Here is a 22152-nt window from a genome sequence, read left to right on the forward strand (position 1 = left end):
TTTTTTAATTTCGCTCAAAAAAAGAGATAAGCGATTTGAAGCAGTTGAGCCGATTGAGCCAATGAGAGCGATTCTATTGACACATGCGCGTTAAAGGAAATTTTAGTTTTTGGAAATACCTGTCATCTCGAGAGACAAGTTTAAAGCCAAGATGGCGATATCCTTGAAGAATTGGGAGAGGGAATTTTAATATAATTTACCGGAACACGTGCAGATCAACATGGTGAGATGAACTGAAGCAACATGTGACTTACCAGAGCTTTTGTCTTTGATTGACATAAAAAAGAATTAACACAAACTATGAAAATGAAGAAAATTGAAAAAACGTGGTACACTGACCCTGACAGCACGTTCAACAAGTGTATTTATAATTAATATTTCAAATTCCGAAGAAAAGCAAAAGTGAAAATCAGTGGGTGTTTTAATCTATTAATTTAGAAAAAAATACCGAAAATACCCAAAATCAAAGTGGAATATAATCTATTTTTCGCAAAATAGTCAATAATGTAAGTATTAAATACTTTTTCTAAAAATTTACATTATTGTTATGTTATTTTTTCTTTTTTTTTTTAATCTAACCGCGAAATATATTTATAGAGTAGAAGTTATTAGTTTATTTGTGTATACGACATCAGCTGATATGTTTTATTTTTATTTCAAGGTTTCTTTTTGTACTTTAATTTTAAATAATTAAAAAATTATTATTTTGTTTTTTTTTTGTGAATTTCCATTTAAATTCCTTTTCGAAAAATTCATACTTTTCATATTAATTAGAGAAAAAAAAATTTTTCTGTAAATATATTTTCGTCTCACCATATAAGTATATTATAATATGTATAGTATATTCATATGGGCTAAAAATAGAATTGTACCTTGTGTGACTTTTAGGAAGATTGTCTATATTTATATAAAGTGTTTAAAATTTAATATAAATAATTTCGTTTGAAATTCAAACTTTGAACTTTTATCATTTTTTAATATCTTTCTTAATAGACAATTCTGTATTATTTCTTTTATTTAATAGAAAATTTTCTGTTCCTCAAAAACTAAATTTCAACAAATAAATTGTTATAAATAATTAATTCATTTTCTTTACTCTTAGAATTTCGTACGAATTTTATTTCTTCGTCTAACTTTATTTAACAATTTTTGTTCTACTTATTGTTTTGTCTGGTTTTTCATTTTTTTGCAAATATTTGCAATTTGATAAAGAAAATTTTTTTTGTGTTGTTTTGATAATTTAAAATTTCGTTACATCACACCCGGCATTAATTCAAAGAATTTATTTCAATTCATATTTAGGCCAGTAATTTGCTGATGTCATTATCTCATCAAACATTGTAGAAGGTCACATACAAAGAATAATTGTAACATCTTAATCTAATTTAAATCAATTTCTTCAACACGACAAGATTTTCTTGATTAAATTGAATCTTTCACTTCCTCTTTATAAAGCATTTGTCATTTATTGTGTTGTTCTAAAAAATGGAAAAAAGAAACTTTACTCTTTTGAGTAATGTAAATTAATAACAAATTATTATGCAAAAAATTAACACCATTTTTTATTTTCAGATATCAAATTCAATTTTTGAATAATTTTAGATTCAAAATTTAAAAAAATTAATTATTAACTAATTTATTATTATTGTTTATTAGTTTCAAAAATTTTAACAAAACTCTTCGGAAAAATTCAATTATTTTCATAAATCATAAAATTCTTTGAAGAAATTCAATTATTCTCAAATTTTTTTGATAAAATTCTTTGCAGGAATTCAATTATTATTATAAATATTGAAATTCTTGGCAAGAATTGAATTTTTTTTTTAAATAACAAAAAATTTTCGGAGAAATCCAATTATTTTTATAAATAGTAAAATTTTTCGTAGAAATTCAATTATTTTTATAAATAATAAATTTCTTTACAATAATTGAATTTTTCTTATAAATAATAAAAAAATTCTTCGCAAAAATTCAATTATTTTTATAAATAGTAAAATTCTTCCCAAGAATTGAATTTTTCTTATAAATAATAAAATTTATTGTTCGAAAAAATTCAATTATTTTAAATGCAATTTTAAAAAAATTCTTCAATGCGATTCAATTAATGTTATAAATATTAAAATTCTTCGGAAAAACTCAATTATTTTTATAAATAGTAAAATTCATCGAAAAAATCCAATTATTTTTATAAATTAGTAAAATTATTTGCAAGAATTAAATTTTTCATATAAATAATAAAAAATTCTTCGCAAAAATTCAATTATTTTTATAAATATAGTAAAATTCTTCGATAAAATTGAATTTTTTTTATAAATAATAAATTTTTTTTTGAAAAATTCAATTATTTTAAAACATTTATCATAGAAATTAAATTATTTTTTAACAATTTTAATAAAATTTGTTGAAAGAATTTATTTATTTATTTATTTTTATCAAAGTTTTGATAAATTGTTTTATAAGATTAAGTTTTTAATTAAAGTTATTAACAGATACGATTATTATAAAAAATTGAAAGAAATTTTTCGTAAAATTCAATTACATATTTAAAAGATTTCCAATAAAAATTGTTAAAAAAAACTACATCAATAATTATAATAAAATTTAATAATAGAATTATTATTCAAATCGATTACATTCAAAAAATGAAAGAAATACTTTGAATGATTTCAATTCCCAATATTTTAATAAAATTCCTTAAAATGTATTTGATTTAATTCCTTGAATTCAATTATTTTAAAAATAATGAAATCCTGAGAGGAATTTATTATTTTTATTTTCTAATTAATAAAATTCAATAATCAAATGTTTAATTACAATTATTAACAAACACGATTAATTAAAAAATTTTAAAGAAATTCTTTATGAAATTCAATTATGTGTTAAAAATTTTCATTTAATTATTAAAAAAAACTTTCGTTTTGAAAAAATTAAATTATTTTCATAAATAATGAAATATTCTTCGCAAGAATTTGACAATTGTACAATTTTAATAAAATTTTTTGAAAAATTTCAATTTTTTTCAAATTTTTCGATTAAATTCTACTTAAGCATTGAATGATTCTCAATATATTAATTTTAAAATTGAAAAGATTTAAAAAGAAAAATTATTTAAAAATTAGGAATGATTAGGAAAGAAAAAAGGAAACAACAACTAATTTTAAATTGCGAACAGATTAGCAGAATACGATTACATATATTAATATAGATTGTAGTTCATACTAAATTTAAATATTTATGAAATCGAGAATTTAATTTAACGTTATAAACCAATTATTACAATTATTGTAAATGCTTGTTTCATTCCAAGAAATACAAAGTATAAAATTATTTATCGGTATTATATAACGCTTACTCTACAATTATATTTTTTTTTACTAGAAAAGGAACAATGTTGCGAATTTTAATTTTTTAGAATTCACAAAAAAGAAATGCAGCTAATATTCTTATTGTTACTACACTAATGAATTTAATTTCTTTTAATTTTCTACTTAATTATCTAATTTAATTAATTTCTATTTTTTTTTCTTTTAATTTTGTATTTAATTATCTAATTTAATTCAATTTCTATTTTTTTTCTTTTTAGTCATCGTATTAATATTATTGAGATCAATGTCAGAGACAATTGAGTTAAAAATTCGATAAAGCGTAATTAATAATCAGCGATAGCTAACAATACTCCATAATTACCTTTGTCCGGTCTTTGAATTTTTCCAACATTATTTCTTCCGTTTTTTGTTCGGAAATTATAAACAAGAATAAACAGATGTGATAAAATCGGAAATTAGAGTAGAGATTGTTTCTCAATTGTACTTTTAACGCTTATACGGATAAGAAAAGAATTCGAAAATATTTTTCTCCTGTTTCTAAAATGTACTTTTTGTGAATTCTTTTATATTTTTACTTTTTTATTTAAAAAGATTTTAAGAATTATATGATTCTCAATATATTAATTTTAAAATTAAAAAGAAAAATTGATAAATAAATTAATAAATTAGTGAAATTTTTCTTTTTCTCAAATTTTGAAATAATTGTTATTTTTTTAGGGCGTCATTTATGGAGCAGAGGACAATTTTCCAACTATTGAATGAAGTACCAGACGAGAGGGAAATCGTGAAGGATGCAAGTTCAGACGAGGAGAATATTATCGAGGACTGTACGAATAATTTAAGTGACGATAAGGATTATTCATCTGAATTAGAGGCAACGTCCGATTGTGAGGAATATTTTTTAACAAACGACAGAGACGAATATTTCTCATCGAAAAATGAAGAAATAAAATGGAGAAAATTTCAGTATAATAATAGTGATAAAATGCATACTCAGGAATTAATGAGCAGCGCAATTAAAGTAACTAGTGAAATTGATGCCTTCCTAAAATTAATAGACGACAAAATGCTGGATAATATTGTCGTGAGTACAAATAGAAAAATTGAGAGGAAAAAAAATCAATACAAACGTGACAGAGACGTGCAGAATCTCACAAAAAATGAATTATTAGCTCTCTTTGGACTTTTATTTTTGATTGGTGTTAATAAAGGTAATCATACAAGTACCGAGGAATTATGGACAACAGACGGCACTGGAATAACAATGGTACGCGCTTGTATGAGTAAAAAACGATTTTTATTTCTCCTGAGAAATTTACGTTTTGATAACGATGAAATGCGACGCAAGAGGCGAATTTTTGATAAATTAGCGCCAATTCGTTATTTTCTTGATTCATTCATAACGAATTGTAAAAGTTCCTATTCAGTTGGACAATATGTGAGTGTTAAAAGTTTAGAAGTATTTCAAGGACAATTAAATTCTAGTCAGAATCTTTCCAAAAATCTTGCCAAGTGTGGTTTGAAGATATTTGCGCTCTGTGACGCAAAGACATATTTCACGAATAATTTGGAAGTTTATTGTGGCGAACAACCCGATGGTCCTTATCGTTTATCAAATGATCCAATCGATATTGTCGAGCGTTTAGTCGCGCCGATTGAGGGTTCAAATCGAAATTTAACAATTGGCACATGGTACACTTGTTCGACGCTCGCTAAATCTCTTTTAGAGAAAAAAATCACTTGTATCGGTTCGATGAGAAGAGAAAGATCTGAAATTCCCGTTGAATTCCTACCGAATAAATATAAACGCGTTGGTACATCAATGTTCGGCTATCAACCCGACATGACACTCGTTTCTTTCGTACCAAGAACGAATCGATCAATTATTCTCCTATCGACAATGAAAAATTGTAATATCGTCGATGAGAAGACAAAAAAACCTCTGGTTGCCCTTTATTACGATATGACAAAGGGAGCAGTTGATGTTGTTCATGAATTGTGTAAAGCATATTTTGTAGCGCGTGTCACAAATCAATGGCCATTGGCATTATTTTTTACGCTCACAAATATCGCCAGTGTTAATGCACAAATTTTATATGAGGCAAACAATGTGGATTGTCGTGTGATAAGAAAGACATTTTTAAAGAATCTCTCACTTAGTTTAATGAGAAATCATCTTTGCGAGAGGGCGAAAATTTTAACACTTCCCACTGAGATTAGAGCAATATTGGCGAGATATCGGGAGGAGCCGATTGAAATACAAAAGGAGAATGAAGAGAGTCGAAAACGTGGTCGATGTCATTTGTGTGCACGGGCTAAAAATGTTGATACAACGATAAAATGTAAATTTTGTCGAAGATTCTCCTGTAAAGGACATGTGGAAACTGTTGCAACTTGCATTGAATGCAAATCAGCAAAAAATGAAGAAATGTGATGAAAAAGTTAAGTTTCTTTTTAATTACCGAATTGATTAATTTACAAAGTGCAGGGAATGGAATTTTTCTGAATTTTTCTTTCTTTTTTCATGCTTCTGAATTTAAAAAATTATTTTTATTATAAATAGAATTTTTCTTGTTGAAAAAGAATAATTATTTTTATTATAAATAGAATTTTTCTTGTTGAAAAAGAATAATTATTTTTATTATAAATAGAATTTTTCTTGTTGAAAAGAAATAACTATTTTTATTATAAACAGAATTTTTCTTGTTGAAAAAGAATAATTATTTTTATTATAAATAGAATTTTTCTTGTTGATGAATTTAATCATTTTCTATTTTTTAACAGTGTTGCCACAGATCAGGGAAAAAACAGGGAATTTTATCAAAAGTAATGAGAAAATATTAAATTTCAAAAATTCATGAGAAAATTCTGAATTTTTTTTTGTCTAGCAGTCTTTGAAATAATTGAAAAGATTTAATTTAATTTTTGAAAAATTTCATATTCAAATTTAAAAAATTATTCACTCTTTTGAGTGAGGTAAATTATTTACAAATTATTCTAAATATTAGGCAAATTTTATTTTCAAATATCAATTTTTGAATAATTTCAGATTCAAGATTTAAAAAAAATTTGATTTTTAAACTAATAAACAATAAAATTTAATTTATTTTAATGCTATTTTAATAAAATTCTTCAATATGATTCAATTATTTATATAAATAGTAAAATTATTTGCAATAAGAATTAAATTTTTCTTATAAATTATAAAAAACTCTTTGCAAAAATTAAATTATTTTTATAAATAGTAAAATTCTTAGGAAAAATTAAATTTTTCTTATAAATAATAAAATTCTTTGGAAAAATTCAATTATTTTTATAAATAATAAATTTTTTTGCAAATTTTCAATTATTTTAATAAATAGTGAAATATATCGTAAGAATTCAATTATTTTCAATGGATTTTTAATAAAATTGTTCGAAACGATTCAATTACTTTTAAAAATCATAAAGAAATTCTTCAATAGAATTTAATTATTAACAAAAACCCCAATAAAATTGTTTAAAAGAATTTAATTTTCTATTAATAATTTTAATGAAATTTATATATTCAAAAAAGTTAAAGAAATACTTTGAATATTTGAATACTTTAGAATTCAATTATTTCCAATATTTTAATACAATTCTTTAAAATGTTTTTGATTTAATTCTTTAAATTCAATTATTTTAAAAAATTGTAATAAAATTCTCAGAAGAATTTAATTATTTTCTAATTAATAAAATTCAATAATCAAATGTTTAATTACAATTATTAACAAAAACATGATTATTTTCTTTATTTTAAAAATTTATAAGAAATTCTTCATGACATTCAATTTCAATTAAATTTCTCGAAAGAATTTAATTATTTTCATAAAATTTAAATAAAATTCTTAAAAAAAAATTAAATTTTCGAAAATTTGAATAAAATTCTTTAAATCGCAATTAAATTTTGAAAAATTCGAAGAAAATTTAATGCAAAAATGAAATGAAATTTTTATGGCAACCCTGTTTAAGAATTTTGATAACTAATTTGCTTATATAGGGAATATTTCTATTAATGAATCTCTTGAAATTCAGGAAAATTCACTTGACATTAATTAAGTACATAATTGCGTTAATATTGAAATAGAATTTTCAAGAAAAAGAAAAACTAGTGATTATTATGTGATTTAAATCAATAGTGACAAAACAATGTTTTGTTAAAAGATTTTTTTGAGGCTTTTATACATTACTTTATATTAATCAAGAATATTTTTTTTATTTATATTATACGTTTCTTTTTTCATTTTTGAAAACAATTTTTTTTTTATTTCATATTATAGTGAAATAAAAATTCATTTAAAAAAGAATTCTTCTTTTAAATGAACAATATTTAGATTCTATTCCGAGAAAATTATTCTTCAATTAAGCTTAAAAATTGTGTATTAAGAACATTACCATTTATAACGATTACATTTTCAAAATAGAAAAAATATTATTTTTGAAAAAAGAAACTAAATATTTATTTACAAAATGCTTTTTATTCAAATATCTGATCGTTACATTACATGGTAGTGGACATTTAGTTTTTGAGAGAAAAATTTTTACATTTTTAATGTAAGATTTTAATGTTAATAAATTTTAGATTATTTGAAGTTTTATTTGTAACTGTTCTCTTATTTTATTAAATAAATGTAACAATGGAAAGTTATAATTATCTCATGTTTCTCTATTTATAAAACTAAGGAATAATTACTGTTAATTATAAATTTAAAAAGAAATTTTTATGATTAAATAAATTTTATTTTGTGAAACAAATTTTTAATTTATAGAATATTAAATTTAATTGTATAAACAAAATCTTTCTGCGAAAAATTTTTCCTACTTTGAAGATTCTCAAGGTGCTGCTTCAATTTAGGAATTATCCTGGAAATCTATTTTGTTTTCTTGGTAATTATTAATTATATTAATTAATAATAATTAGTTTACTTGTTCGTTTTAAGTTTTACATCAAATTTTTAAATTTGTAAATTATTTTTATTTCAATATAATTTTTTTATATTTTTAATTACCTAATTTTATATAGTTTATTTAAAATTTTATATTTTATATTATAATTAATTTTATATTTTTTATATTTCAATACAATTTATATTTTTGTAATTAGTTTAAAGCAGTCTAAGTTATCAAATACAAAGTAAAATACAATAAGAAAAATAGAATAATAAATTAGAATAACTGGTTTTTTTTCCTTTTCAGAGATTGTGGAGACAATTGACAATTTTAATAAAAATACCTACCACTGTGGCTTTATTAGATGGATCGATACTTTTTTTTACATCAGGAGCTAATGACAAATATGTAAGTTATTTGAAAAGTAAATAATTTTAATTTTTATATAAAATTGTAATTTTAAATAATTAAATTCTAAATTTAAATTTAAATTCCTTAAATCGTGGAATATTTTTCAACAGAAAATATCAAAAATATTCAATATTATTAATATTCAGTTAAATAAGAAAAATATAAAAACATATTCAATTAATTAAAAAATATAAACAAAGAAATCAAATTAAATAAAAAATACATGAAAGTAATCAAATAAATAAAAAGATAAAATAAATATTCAATAATGTTCTGCTAATGTTCAAAACTCAAACAACTTTTTGTGATAAAAGAAAAAAAATGTTATTATTAGAATGTATAATTGTTATATAAGAGGTTGTTTATTTTAACAATTTAAAATATGTAAGAGTTAAAAGACTAGTTTACAAAAAAATAAGTAACTTACATTGCTAAACGAATCATCAACTAGGTTAAAGGAAATATTTTATCTAAATTCTTTTTCTACACCAAATGCGCATAAAATAAAAATTCAGTTACTTCCAAAATATTTAGTTGTACGTTATAATAATTTTAAGTCAAATTATTCCATTTAGCTTAAATTTAAACTTATTAGTCTATTAATAATAAATAACTGAAAATAATGGTCGAAATAGACGAAGATGATGTCAGTGTCAAATGTCTTAGAGAAAAAAAGAAAATTGAATTTTTTGAAGATATTTTGCCATATATTGGAGATTTTGGAAAATACCAATTGTGCTTATTGTTGAGTTTATTACCATTTGGAATTTCATTTGTCTCAGTTTTTATTGCACCATTATTAATAGTCGCAGTACCAGAAAAACATTGGTGTAAAATAAATGAATTAATTGATTTTAATTTGACTCGAGATGAAAGGTGAGTTGGGTTTATAAAAATATTTGAATATATAATTGGATTCATTTCAAGAATTTTATCAACATTTTTTTCAAGAATTGAATTCTTTCGAGAAACTGTAATTAAAATTATATTGAAAATAATTTAATTCTTGGCAAGATTTTTATTAAAATTCTTTAAAATAATTGAATTGTTTTTCAGAATTGATTTCAATATTCTTGAAAATAGTGGAGTTTTTTTTAATAATTTCTACTGAAATTTTTGAAAGTAATTGAATTTTATCAAGAATTCAATTATTTTCAATAATTGTAATAAAATTCTTTGCAAAAAGCCTCAATTTATAAATAATAAAAATCTTCGTGTAAATGCAATTATTTTTGTATAAATAATAAAATTCTTATCACGATTTCACTTATTTTCAATACAAATTTAATTAATTTCTTTGAAAATTTTAATTATTTTTAAAAATTTTGTAAAAATTTTTCGAAAAAATTCAATTATTTATAAAAATAATTAAATTTTCCACAGGAGTTCAATTATTTTAAAAACTTTAATAAAATACAATTCAAGAATTTAATTATTTTCATAAATAATGAAATTTTCGCTGGAATTCAATTATTTTAAATACAATTTTAATTGAATTCCAGAAAAAATTAAATTATTTTTAAACAATTTTTTTAAATTCTTCGTAAGAATTCAATTATATTAATAATGAAGTTTTTTAAAATAATTTTTTCTGAAAATTTTGCAAATAATTGAATTTTAAGAAGAATTTCTTTTAGGTTTTTAAAATAATCGTGTTTATTATTAATTGTAATTAACGATTTTGCCCATTAAATTATATTAAAATTATTCATAGAAAATTAAAGTCTTTTAAGCAATTTTATTAGATTTTTTGTAAATAATAACATCTTTTTTTTTTAAGAATTTCATTAAATTTCGTAAAAATAATGTAATTTTTTTAAAGTAATTTTAATTGAAAATTTTGAAAATCATTGAAATTTACAAAGAATTTTATTCAAAACTTTTGAGAACAATTGAATTGTTAAGAAAACTTTTATTACAATTTTTTAAAATAATTGAACCTGTTAGAGAAATTTTATTAAAATGATCTTGAGTATAAGTGAATTTTTTACTAGAAAAATTTAATAAAAATTGGATTGAAAATAATTGAATTTCTCAGAAGAATTTTATATTAGAATTGTTAAAAATAATTGAATTTTTATTCAAAAACTCTTAAAAATAATTGAATTTAAATAATATTTTTAATAATAATTGTAATAATAATTTCGAGAAATTTTATTAAAATTGTATTTTTGAAAATATTTTAATTCTTGCGAAGAATTTTCTTATATTATGAAAATAATTAAATTCTTGAGGAGGATTTTACAATTCATAAAAAAATTGAATTGTTTCAAAGAATTTTATCTGAATTTTTTTAAACAATTGAATTTTACTAAACATTTTGAAAATAATGATTTTTTTAAAAGAATTTCATCAAAATTGTTGAAAATATTTGAATTTATATTAAAATTGGTGAAAATAATTAAATTTATATTAAAATTCTAAAAATTATTGAATTTTTATTAAAATTGTTAAAAATAATTGAATTTATATTAAAATTCTTTGAAAATAATTGAATTTATATTAAAATTTTTGAAAATAATTGAATTTATATTAAAATTCTTGAAAATAATTGAATTTATATTAAAATTCTTGAAAATAATCGAATTTAATATATTTTTTTTCTTGCAGAATTAAATTAGCCATTCCAGAATCAAATCAATATCCATTTTATAACAGATGTCATCATAAGAAATTAAATTTTTCTAAAATTATCGCTGAAGTCGGAAATGATTTTAATTCAAAATTATGGGAAACGAATGAAACGGTGAAATGTACCGAATGGGAATATGATTTTAGTTTGATATCGTATCCAAGTATTGGTGTTGAGGTAAAGAAATTAACACAATTATTAAATTAAATTTAATTTAAAATTAATTAATTAAATTAATTAAATTAATTAAATTAATTTAATTAATTAAATTAATTTAATTAATTAATTAATTTCTTTAAATCCTTGCAGATGAATTGGGTTTGTGATGAAGAATATCGAATAGCCACATCGCAAGCGGTCTTTTTTATTGGTACTTTAATTGGTAATTTTCTATTTAGTTGGATTTCCGATTATAAGGGCAGACTTTTGGCATTAAAAGTTTCCACTACATTCGCATTTATTGCTCTCATTGGAATGGCTATTTCTCATCATTTCTGGTCATTCACATTAAGCAAATTCATATTGGGTTTTTCGTTTGACAACATTTTAACTATTCCGTTGATTTTAGGTAAAAATATTATGTGAGACATTGCTGAAGATATATTACAAAAAAAAAAAAACATGTAATCAAAGTTTAATTTCAGCTATGGAATATACGGCAGAAAATAAGAGATCAATTATTACATGTTTTGGATTTGGATTCACTTTAATGAGTGGAAAATTGATTTTAACTTGGTCTGCATATTTCCTTGGTAATTGGAGAATCTTCACAATTTTATGCTCCGTACCAGTTTTAATTAGTTTTCTACTTACCTTCACAATGCCTGAGAGTATTCGGTAAATATCACAAATCTTTCAACGTTTGCATTTATAATTTTTTTATTAATTTAACAATTTTTAATTCAACAATTAAATTAATTAAAATAATTTTAATAAATAAAAATTTAATATATTATAATTATATTTAATAATTTTATTTCAATATTTAGATGGTATGCGTCGAAAGGTTATCCTGACAAAGTTTTGAAAAAATTGCACAGAATTGCTAGAGTTAATGGAAAAAAATCTGAAAATTGGATGTACGATGAACTTTTGGTGAGTTGAACAATTTTTATTTTATTATTTAATGATTTGTTTTATTAAATAATTATATTTTTAATTGTATTAATATTGTTTCTTATTATTGAATTAGATGAACTTGAAACGAAAAAACAAGAAAGTCGAAAGTGTAAATTTATGGGATCTCAGAAAAACTCCCCATCTTGCTAGGAGTACATTTCTCTTTTCGTTTATTTTGTAAGTAAACATGATTTTAATTTTTAATGTTGATAATAATGGAAATATTTAAATATATTTCCATATTTATATTTATTTTTACAAATGTTTAATTTGAAATTCAAAAACTGTGAAATTGCCAAGAATTCTAATACAAAACCAACCATTTTTACTATTTCTGCCAATAATTACTTTTTTAATAATAAAATTCTTCTTCGAAAATGAATTATTATAAAAATTTTTAATAGAATTTCTGGCAAAAATTCAATTATTTTTCAAAAATTTCCTTGAATTCAATAATTTTTAATATCTACTATTTTAATAAAATTTTCCAAAAGAATTCAATTAGTAAAAAAAATTTTGATAAAATTCTACGCAAATATTTAATTATTTTCAAAATAATAAAAATTCTAAAGGTATTCAATTATGTTTAAACATATTTAAAAAATCTGATGAAATTTCAGTTCTCTTTATAAATAATAAAATTCTTCACCAAATTCAATGATTTTCAAAAAATTTTAAATAATTTAGTTAAAATTTCAATTATCTTTATAAATAATAAAATTCTTCGCAGAAATTCAATTATTTTTAAAAATTTTAATAAAATTCTTAGCGAAAATTTCACTTATTTTTAAAAGTAATAAAATTCTTCGCAGAAATTCAATTATTTTCAAAAATTTTAATAAAATTCTTGGCAAAATTTTAATTACCTTTATAAATAATAAAAATTCTTCTCTGATATTAAATTATTTTTAAAAATTTTAATCGAATTCCTCGAAAAATGTAATTATTTAAAAATTTATTATTCAAAATTCTTTATGAGAATTAAATTTTGAGAAACATTCAATTATTCAATATATTATTTATTTTGTTTTAAATAATTGAATTCTTGTAGAATTTTGTAATAAAAATTGATTAGAAAAAGAATTTCAATTAGAATTTTATACATATAATTGAATATTAAAAACATTATAGCGTGAATGTTTAGAAATAATTAAATTTTGAATTTTTTTTTTTAAATTATTTAAAGTTTTTATTTTCCAATATATACAATTGAAGAATTTCCGAATAATTGATGAAATTTCGTAAAATTGAATTGTAAATAAATATATTTGAGAATTCTCAAAGAACTTTTTCAAAAATTATTACAAATAATTGATTTAGAGAAGAATTTTAGTTAAAAATTGTAGACAATAATTTTATTATTCGATATTCTTAAAAGTCATTAAATTTAAAAAAGGATTGAATTTGAAGCTTTTGAAGAATGTTAATTCTTATGAAAAAATAATAATGATTAATTATTGATTTAAAAAAGGAAGTTATTGATATGTTTTCCATATGTTTTCGAATAATTTTACAATTTTAGAAATTCGTAAATAAATGTAATAGAATATTTTTTTGAGTATCTAATCATTTTGAGAGTGAATCAGAATATTCTTTTTTATTGTTAGGGAAAAAGTCAAAATTTTGTCTAGAAATTAGGAAAAAGTCAGAGAAAAACAAAATTTAATTTTTTGTGGCAATCCTGTTATTTTATAGATGAAAAATTTCACTGTTCCAGTGCTCTAACTAGTGTGATATTGGACACGAATTTATATTATTTACACCGATATGAATTGTCCATTTTTGTATCATTCACTTGGACCTGTCTTGATACATTGCTGGCATTTTTATTATTTCAACTTTTGGTTAATCGCCTGGGTCGTAGATTTATTGGAGCTTCGTTATTAATTTTTATTGCAATAGTCAGTTTTGTATTTGTTTTTATTGAATCTGGTGTGTATAAAAATTCCTTTTTTTATTTTATCTATATATTATTGGTGCGGTAAATTTGATCCCTATTAATTTGGTCATTTTTTTCTTTTCTACAGAAATTGGGAAAATTTTTATGGCGTCCTTAGTTAGAATTGGAATGGATTGCTTGGCTTGTTTGTTCACGCAATATGTTCCAGAATTATTTCCAACTCCTCTTAGGACACAAGGTGCAGCTTCAATTCATTCTCTTGCGAGTATTATTCATTTTATAATACCCTACATTATAATATTGGTAAATTTTGATTCTTAATTAATTTAATCTTAATTTATAATCTTTTAATATAGTATTTATTTATTTATTATTTTTTTATACATAATTTTATTGTCTAATTTACACTAATTTTTTACATAATAAATAAATATAAATAATATGGAAATAATTACATAATTTGTATTTTTCTTTTTTTTTCAGAGAAGCGTTTGGAAAGAACTGCCGATTTTAATAGTTGCCATTGTTGCATTATTCGCTGCATTTTTAACCCTTTTTCTGCCTGAAACTGCTGGAAAAAATTTACGTCAAACACTCGAAGAAGGAGAAAAATTCTGCAAGGAGAAAAAGTTTTGGCCTATTCTTATTCTTCAGAAATCGCAAAAATAGGTAAAACACGAGACTTTAGACTATTTTCGAAATTAAAATTTGTTGGTGCAATAATTGCGGAAAAAAATTACATTTCATAGAAGAAAGATTAAAAATTTCTATCAGGCTTCGCACTCATATCTATACTAAAACCTACTACTTACAACTTTTTTTTACAATTTGTTTCTATTTGGATTCAATTATTTTCCCAAATAATTCAATTATTTAAAAAGAATTAAATATAATTCTTCACGAGAATTCAATTATTTTTTAAAAAATTGATAAATTCTCAAATTCTTTCTTTAATTCTTAACAATTATAATATTCAATTATTTTCCCAAATAATACAATTTTTCACGAGAATTCAATTATTTTCACAAATAATAAAATTTTTCACAAGAATTCAATTATTTTTAAAAAATCCAATAAAATTCATCTCAAGAATTCAATTGTTTTCATAAATAATAAAACTCTTTTCAGAAATTCAATTATTTTTAAAAAAATTAATAGATTTCTGAATTCTTTCTTTAAATTCTTCACAAGAATTCAATTATTTCCCAAATAATAAAATTTTTTACGAGAATTCAATTATTTAAAAAGAATTAAATAAAATGCTTCGCAAGAATTCCATTATTTTCATAAATAATAAAATTCTTCTCGGAAATTCAATTATTTTTCAAAAAAATCTAATTATTATTATTAAATAATAAATTTTTCATAGGAATTCAATTATTTAAGATACAATTTTCATAAAATTGTTTAACAAATTCAATTATTTTCTAAAATTTTAATTAAATTCGGCGACAAAATTCATAAGAATTCAATTATTTTCATAAATAACATAATTCTTTTCAGAAATTGAATTATTTTTTAAAAAATTGATAAATTCTTTCTTTAATTCTTCACAATATTCAATTATTTTCCCAAAAATACAATTTTCACGAGAATTCAATTATTTTAATGAAAAATAAAATTCTTCTCGAAAATTCAATTATTTTTCACAAAATTCATAAATCCTTTGTAAAAATTCAATTATTTTCATAAATAACAATTCTTTTCAGAAATTGAATTATTTTTTAAAAAATTGATAAATTCTTAATAAGAAGCGTAAATTTTGAGAAACATTCAATTATTCTTATTATTTATTTTTGTATTTAAATAATTGAATTCCAGTTGAACTTTCGGATATAATAAGAATTGATTTAAAAACGAATTTCAGTTGAAATTTTAGACAATAATTGAATATTAAAAGTGTTATAGTACGATTTTCTTTTAGAAATAACTTAATTTCAAATTTCAAACCGTTGAAAATTTTAATTGTTGTAAAACTGTAATAACATTTAAATTTTTACTTTGAAAAATTATTAATTTATTTTCTTAATTCCTGTGAACAATTTAAATTAAATTTTATGAAATAATATATTTGTTTACTTTTAAATACAATTGTATTTTTTAGGATAAAACTTTGGAAAATAATTGAATTGTTCAAAAATTTAGAAGCAGGATTAGAGTAAAAATAATTGTTTTTGATTGAAATCAGGAATCAGTCTGGGAAAATACTGAATCGAAATTTTTATGAATCAACTAAAACTATTCTCTTTTTATTCGTTAAAAATTAATTTTCGATAATTTTTTACTTCTTTTTTCAGTATTAAAACTACTTTTTTGAAATTATAATTATTGAGTGTGAAGCCTGTTCTATTCTTGAAATATGGTCACACAAGGAGTAATAACGAGTCGTTTTTTTTTGAAAAAGAAAATTCCCCGGAGAAATAAATAATCTCGAGGAATATGCATATTATTATTTATTACGTATATGCAAGTAATAAAATTACAAAACATATGCTAATTACTTACATGACACAATGGTATTATTAGACAAAATCGAGATAAAATCGAGAGACAAAATTCAGGCATTACTGTGACAAAAAATAAATGTCTAAAAAAGAAAATACATTTTGTCGCAAAAGGAAAATTTGGAGGAAAACTACACGAAATTAAAAAAAAGTGATATAATTCCGATGGTGATAGAGTAATGTTTTTTTTTCGAAATAACGGCGATTCTTGTAAATAGAATAGAAAAATAATTGCGACACGCACGACAGCAATCCAGTCTTGAAACTGGTTTCACCTTGTCTTGCGTTTTCACATAAATTCGGGAAGTCCCTCCACCATCGGCTATCATTTATTTATACATGTTCATAGAATCCTGACGGTGATTCACATACAGGTATACAACTGCAGCCGTCACGATTCTCTGCGTCACTGCATACGTCACCAACGTTCAATCGGATAATAATTATAATACGAAGGGACATGGTACTCTCATTAATCCAAGTATTATGAGATTCGCAGCAGGTTTATCCATAAATAAATTGTACGCGCGTACAGATGGAAAAAAAATAAAAAAATTATAATGATGGTATTTTAAATTGAAAGTTATACAATAAGAGGGTGGAAAGGGCGGGGGGGAGATCTCTGTTTAAAATGGACCGCGATGGTCTTTTTCGCAGATCGCAGAATTTTTAATGTTATCATTTTTTTAAATCTTTCCAGGCCATTCACATTTCTTTTAGGCCTCTAGTGACGTCGATGACCCGAAATCGCATTACGACCAGTTTTATTGCTGAAATTCTAATTTTAACTCTTTCGGGACTATTAATAAAATTTCTTCATAATGACAAATGCCTGATTCTTGTAATTGAATAGAATTTGATAAATTATTTGCTGGCCAGGGATTAATGTCCTTTGTGGATTGTTAACTCTAAAATGTTCTTCTCGTTGGCGATTTTTCCTTTTTACTCCAAATGACGAATTTACCTCAAATTGGTAAATTTCTTTTTTGAATTTGTTGAAAAATTGATGAAAACTTCTCAGGAAAAATTCGAATAATTTTTCGGATTTACTTCTTTTTCTAAAATTTTCCTCGTCGGATATTTTTCCTTTTGTTTTCCAAATGAAGAATTTATCTCAAATTGGTGGATTTTTTTTAACTCACTGAAAAGATGAAAACTTCTCAATTTTCCTTTCATTGAGGAAAAATCCAAATTGGTTTTTGGATCCACTTCTTTTTATAAAATTCAAACGAAAAGAGGGACTAAAGCAACTTTTTGCCGAGTTGTAAATAAAAAAATATTTATACCAAAGATTCGGAAAGAATTCCTCATTCAAAAGAAATTATTTTTGATCTTATGATTTAAAAATCGTGCAAAATTTCATCATTCACTTTTCGAATGTTTCGATTTCTTCGAGTGCTGAGAACTTTTTTATTTTCACAGTTATGGAAAAGTATTCAAAATAAAAATAGAAAAGTATTCAAAATAAAAATAGAAAAAGTATTCAAAATAAAAATAGAAAAGTATTTAAAAATAGAAATAGAAGAGTATTTAAAAAAAATTCTTCGGAGAAAACCCAAAAAATGTTGAGTCAATTCATTGAGTTCAAGGAACCAAGTGCACTTTTTTTTATTTCTCATATAAATTGAGGAAAAAAATTTAATTTTCTAAAGATTCTTAAAGTTAGGAAACTTATGCGCATCTCTTAAAAAAACAGGTGATCTCATATCAAGTGACGGTTAGTGTATTTTTAAAAATTAATAAAATCCTAGAATCAAAGGTCGTGATATTGGAATTTCATCAGAATCTGATACTATTTCAAATTGACATGAATTCGCACAGTCATAGTCCAAATTTTTTTCAATATTTACGTCATTAATATTTGTTTTCTCAAAAAGACAAATAATGTTTTTATCATTATTATCACTTTTTAATATTCAATATAAGAAAAAACAATTTACGTCAGTTTTTTGACATTTATCGAGAGAGAAAAATTGACATTCTTGTTACTTTATAGTGGAAAAAAAAATTTATTCGATTCAAATAACCGATTAATTGACAATTAAATATTTAATTGAATTAAATAATATTTATTGGAGTCAATCAAATGGTATTTGAAACAAATACCATTTTATTGACTCCAATACATATTATTTGATTCAAGTAAATATTTAATTTAGTCAATTAATCCGTTATTGAATCAAATAAAATTTTTTTCAGTGCTGAATTTATCAATGTTGAAAAAATTTAACTCAAAGTTGAAATAATATTGTTTCTTAGGAAAAATAAATTTCTTTTTGGGATTTTTGGATTTTTTTTTTTTGTTGAAAAAATTTAACTCAAAGTTGAAATAATATTGTTTCTTAGGAAAAGTAAATTTCTTTTTGGGATTTTTTCTTGTTTTTTTTTGTGAAAAAAAAACTCAAAGTTGAAATATATTTCGCTTCTAGGCTTTTTGGAATTTTTGGGTTTTTTTTGTTTCAAATAAAAAGGCGGAGATTATAAATTAAAAAATTCGATTTTATTAAAAAATCTGATCATTTTTTGTTGTTGTTATAATTATCCGATTGCCATTAAACAATAAATAGGAAAATACTGCAAAGTATGAATATGAATTCGATGAATGAATTATAAATAGTTTTTTGTCCTACCTGCACGGAAAGTATGTCATTTCGGGCACTTAGAGCGGGCGCAAAGTGACTCATTACCACCCAGGGGTAGGGGAAGCGGGCGCAAAATATTTTGCGCCCGCTCACCAACCTCCGAGCGGGCGCAAAATATTTTGCGCCCGCTTCATCTACCTCCGAGCGGGCGCAAAATATTTTGCGCCCGCTTCCCCTACCTTCGAGCAGGAGGAAGAGTATTTTGCGCCCGCATGTTAATTATTCGATTTTCTTCATTAAAATGTGATATTTTCGAGTTTCTTCTTATGTTGACTATAAAAATGCAAACATTTTCAACTTGTTTTATTTTGTCTAGAAAAATGTGCAATTTTTTTTCGATTTTTTCTAAAAAAAAATTATGACACATTTGGTTTTGTTCACATTTCGGTTATAAAAATTGTCAATTACTATATTTTCAGAATACATTGTTTTCTTATTTCTATATTAAAACTTGTATCATTATAGACTTCAAAGAGTTAACATTTATATAGAGTTTAATTTTTAACTAATATGAGCGTTTAATCGTTCGTGCCCTCAATGACATACTTTCCATGCAGTTAGGACAAAAAATTATGTTAGCATCATGGGCGCAAAGGTGATTACGACTCTGGCGAAATTTCGGAACCTCGGGGACACTTTCGCTCCCTCGGCTTCGCCTCGGGCGCGAAATTGTGTCCCCTCGGTCCCTTCATTTCGCCATCGTCGCAATCACCTATTTTGCGCCCTTGATACGAAAATAACTATTTTAAACTCTCGCTAAAATAAATACGCCACATTATTTACAATAGAATGAATTAATTACGATGTATGTTTTTATGTACATGATACATCAGTCAAAAATTATTATACAATAGGAATAAATATACGAACTCTATAAACTAATTTCTTTTTTCTAAAATTAGATTTTCTCTAATTGCACATCCAAATTTTCATAAACTTTTTCTTCTTTTATAAAATTGTACAAAATTTTACAAAAATTTTTATACAATCAGAAATTTTAATCATTCTCGCAAAAAAAAAAATAATTATTAGTTCTAACGGCTTCACAATATTCACGACATTCAATATATTTAAATTACAATAAAAATACATATCACAGAGTAAAAAATAACAAAATCTTTTTTTTCAATTTTGTTGTTACAAATATTAATTTTCGAAAATGATTTTGCCGGTGTTATTTTAACGCGACGGGATAATTTTTAAAACTTATACTATATATCACAATGCTTTCGAATTCCGCACAGTTTTCTGTCCAAATTTCCCCCTCGGGAGAAAATTATTTGCGGAAAAGTATTTTTGAGAAATTTCTTTTTGTCAAATTTCTCTTTCGAATAATATCGAAAATAATTCGAAATTAAATTTTAATTCGAATTTTAATTAAAATTTTAATTAAAAAATAAAAATTTAATGTCATTATAATTTGTCACTGGAAGTATTCACGTTTTTTTTTTCTCTTTTTCTAGTCATCTAGTGGTAGCCTGGGCGATTGGGGTTGAACATCAGGAAAATCAAAGAGAGCGCACACACAACCGGCGTAGATTTTCATTTTACTTCGCCGATGATGACCGTGATAGACGTCAATTATTCTGTAAGTCTGGAGGCAATAATAGAAGCCCATGTCCTGACATCTTGAACCGGCATGATTGCAAACCACGTGCTCCAAATCGGCTGGAATACGATTGCCCTCGAGATCGGGTATTGGCACAACTTTATAATCACAGATGGAATTATTCTGCGCCTCCTTCACCTCAACCTCGTAGTCTTCGCTCTTCTCCAAAAACACTGCACCACGTTTTCGACTCTCTTGAAAGTCTCTCTCCTCGTCCGATGTCATTTGCTTGTACTCGACACCCTTACTGTGCCGTGTGTTGTGTCGTTTCCGACGTTCACGGAAACTCGCAAAATCCCTCGGTTCGAGTTTCGATGGATTCTGCTCGAGGTCTTTTAATTCGTTTTTATGATTATGATGATGGTGATGATGATGAGGATGGTATTTTGCTGCTAGACCAAGATTCTTCCGAGGATGAGTTTCGAGAATCTCTTGATTATCTTGAGTCTGGACCCCAGTGGTCCATATCCAAATTAAAAGGAATATTGTGAGAGATATTATTTGATTCATTGTCGATTTTTATCAATTGGCAATTTTTATTAATTGTCAATTTTGATTGATTTTTATTGATTAATCTCTTTGGTTTATTTTCAAAGCACTCGATTTGAAATTCGACTATCGTTGAAAATTGTCAAGTGCAAACTGGGCATCCTGCGATCCTCCGGAGTATTTTTTATCCTTTGGTGAGCCCAAGAAGAGGGATGCCCCACTTGGTGGAACAGGTGGCTCGTGCCAGTTTCGAAAGAGCCAATCCCCTCGCTTTTCTCGCATGCACGCCTTCTTCTTGTACATCAACGACGCCAGGAGCACTCCTGTTTGACGTCAGTTCCATTTCCTCTTGTCGCGAGTGCGGTAAACTGTGTTTCCTTCCATCGTCGGAGAGAGATTTTTACCTGCTGACACTGACCTACGAAACTACGCAAATCGCGTCTCTACGTAGATACGTCGATTCCACGCTCTGTGAATAATAGTGCCACTTAACTAGTCGACAACGAGTTCTTCTTGGTGATCAATAAAAAGTGTCGACGAGAATAAAAAATGGATATTTTTCGAAATCAGTTTCCAAACTCTTCGAAATTTTTATTTTTATTTCTCTTT

The 22152-nt window shown here is 23.6% G+C and overlaps 2 protein-coding genes across 5 annotated transcripts; both read left to right on the forward strand.

The window, feature by feature from the left end:
• The first annotated feature begins 124 nt into the window (after window positions 1-124).
• Window positions 125-5922, forward strand: LOC122502151. The gene is made up of 2 exons (XM_043612070.1): window positions 125-506; window positions 4044-5922. Coding segments are annotated over exons 1-2 (1719 nt in total). The 5' UTR covers window positions 125-504; the 3' UTR covers window positions 5761-5922.
• Window positions 5923-7214: 1292 nt separating this feature from the next.
• Window positions 7215-21044, forward strand: LOC122502152 (carcinine transporter-like). Of its 4 annotated transcripts, XR_006301618.1 has the most exons (12): window positions 7215-8234; window positions 8544-8645; window positions 9224-9524; window positions 11259-11457; window positions 11590-11848; window positions 11925-12117; window positions 12270-12375; window positions 12473-12576; window positions 14117-14331; window positions 14427-14537; window positions 14783-14968; window positions 20909-21044. XR_006301618.1 is itself a non-coding variant. In XM_043612074.1 (11 exons), the coding sequence occupies exons 2-10, from the start codon at window positions 8602-8604 to the stop codon at window positions 14966-14968; spliced, it is 1482 nt and encodes a 493-aa protein (XP_043468009.1). In that variant the 5' UTR covers window positions 7217-8234; window positions 8544-8601; the 3' UTR covers window positions 20909-21044. The 4 variants fall into 4 exon arrangements, 3 of the variants coding, with proteins under 3 accessions (XP_043468009.1, XP_043468006.1, XP_043468008.1); XM_043612074.1 differs by lacking the exon at window positions 9224-9524 and having other exon boundaries at window positions 7217-8234; window positions 14427-14602; XM_043612071.1 differs by lacking the exons at window positions 7215-8234; window positions 8544-8645 and having other exon boundaries at window positions 9256-9524; window positions 14427-14602.
• Window positions 21045-22152: the final 1108 nt, after the last annotated feature.

Source organism: Leptopilina heterotoma, unplaced genomic scaffold, assembly GCF_015476425.1.
Source record: "Leptopilina heterotoma isolate Lh14 unplaced genomic scaffold, ASM1547642v1 Lhet_220, whole genome shotgun sequence".
In the NCBI taxonomy this organism is placed as follows: domain Eukaryota; kingdom Metazoa; phylum Arthropoda; class Insecta; order Hymenoptera; family Figitidae; genus Leptopilina; species Leptopilina heterotoma.

Excerpts from the sequence above, each read along its gene's own strand:
- LOC122502152 (XM_043612071.1), top strand. The coding sequence starts at position 9,271 with ATGGTCGAAATAGACGAAGATGATGTCAGTGTCAAATGTCTTAGAGAA. Across the intron at positions 12,118-12,269 it reads ACAATGCCTGAGAGTATTCG|ATGGTATGCGTCGAAAGGTT; the intron begins GTAAATATCACA and ends TTCAATATTTAG. Across the intron at positions 14,603-14,782 it reads TACCCTACATTATAATATTG|AGAAGCGTTTGGAAAGAACT; the intron begins GTAAATTTTGAT and ends TTTTTTTTTCAG.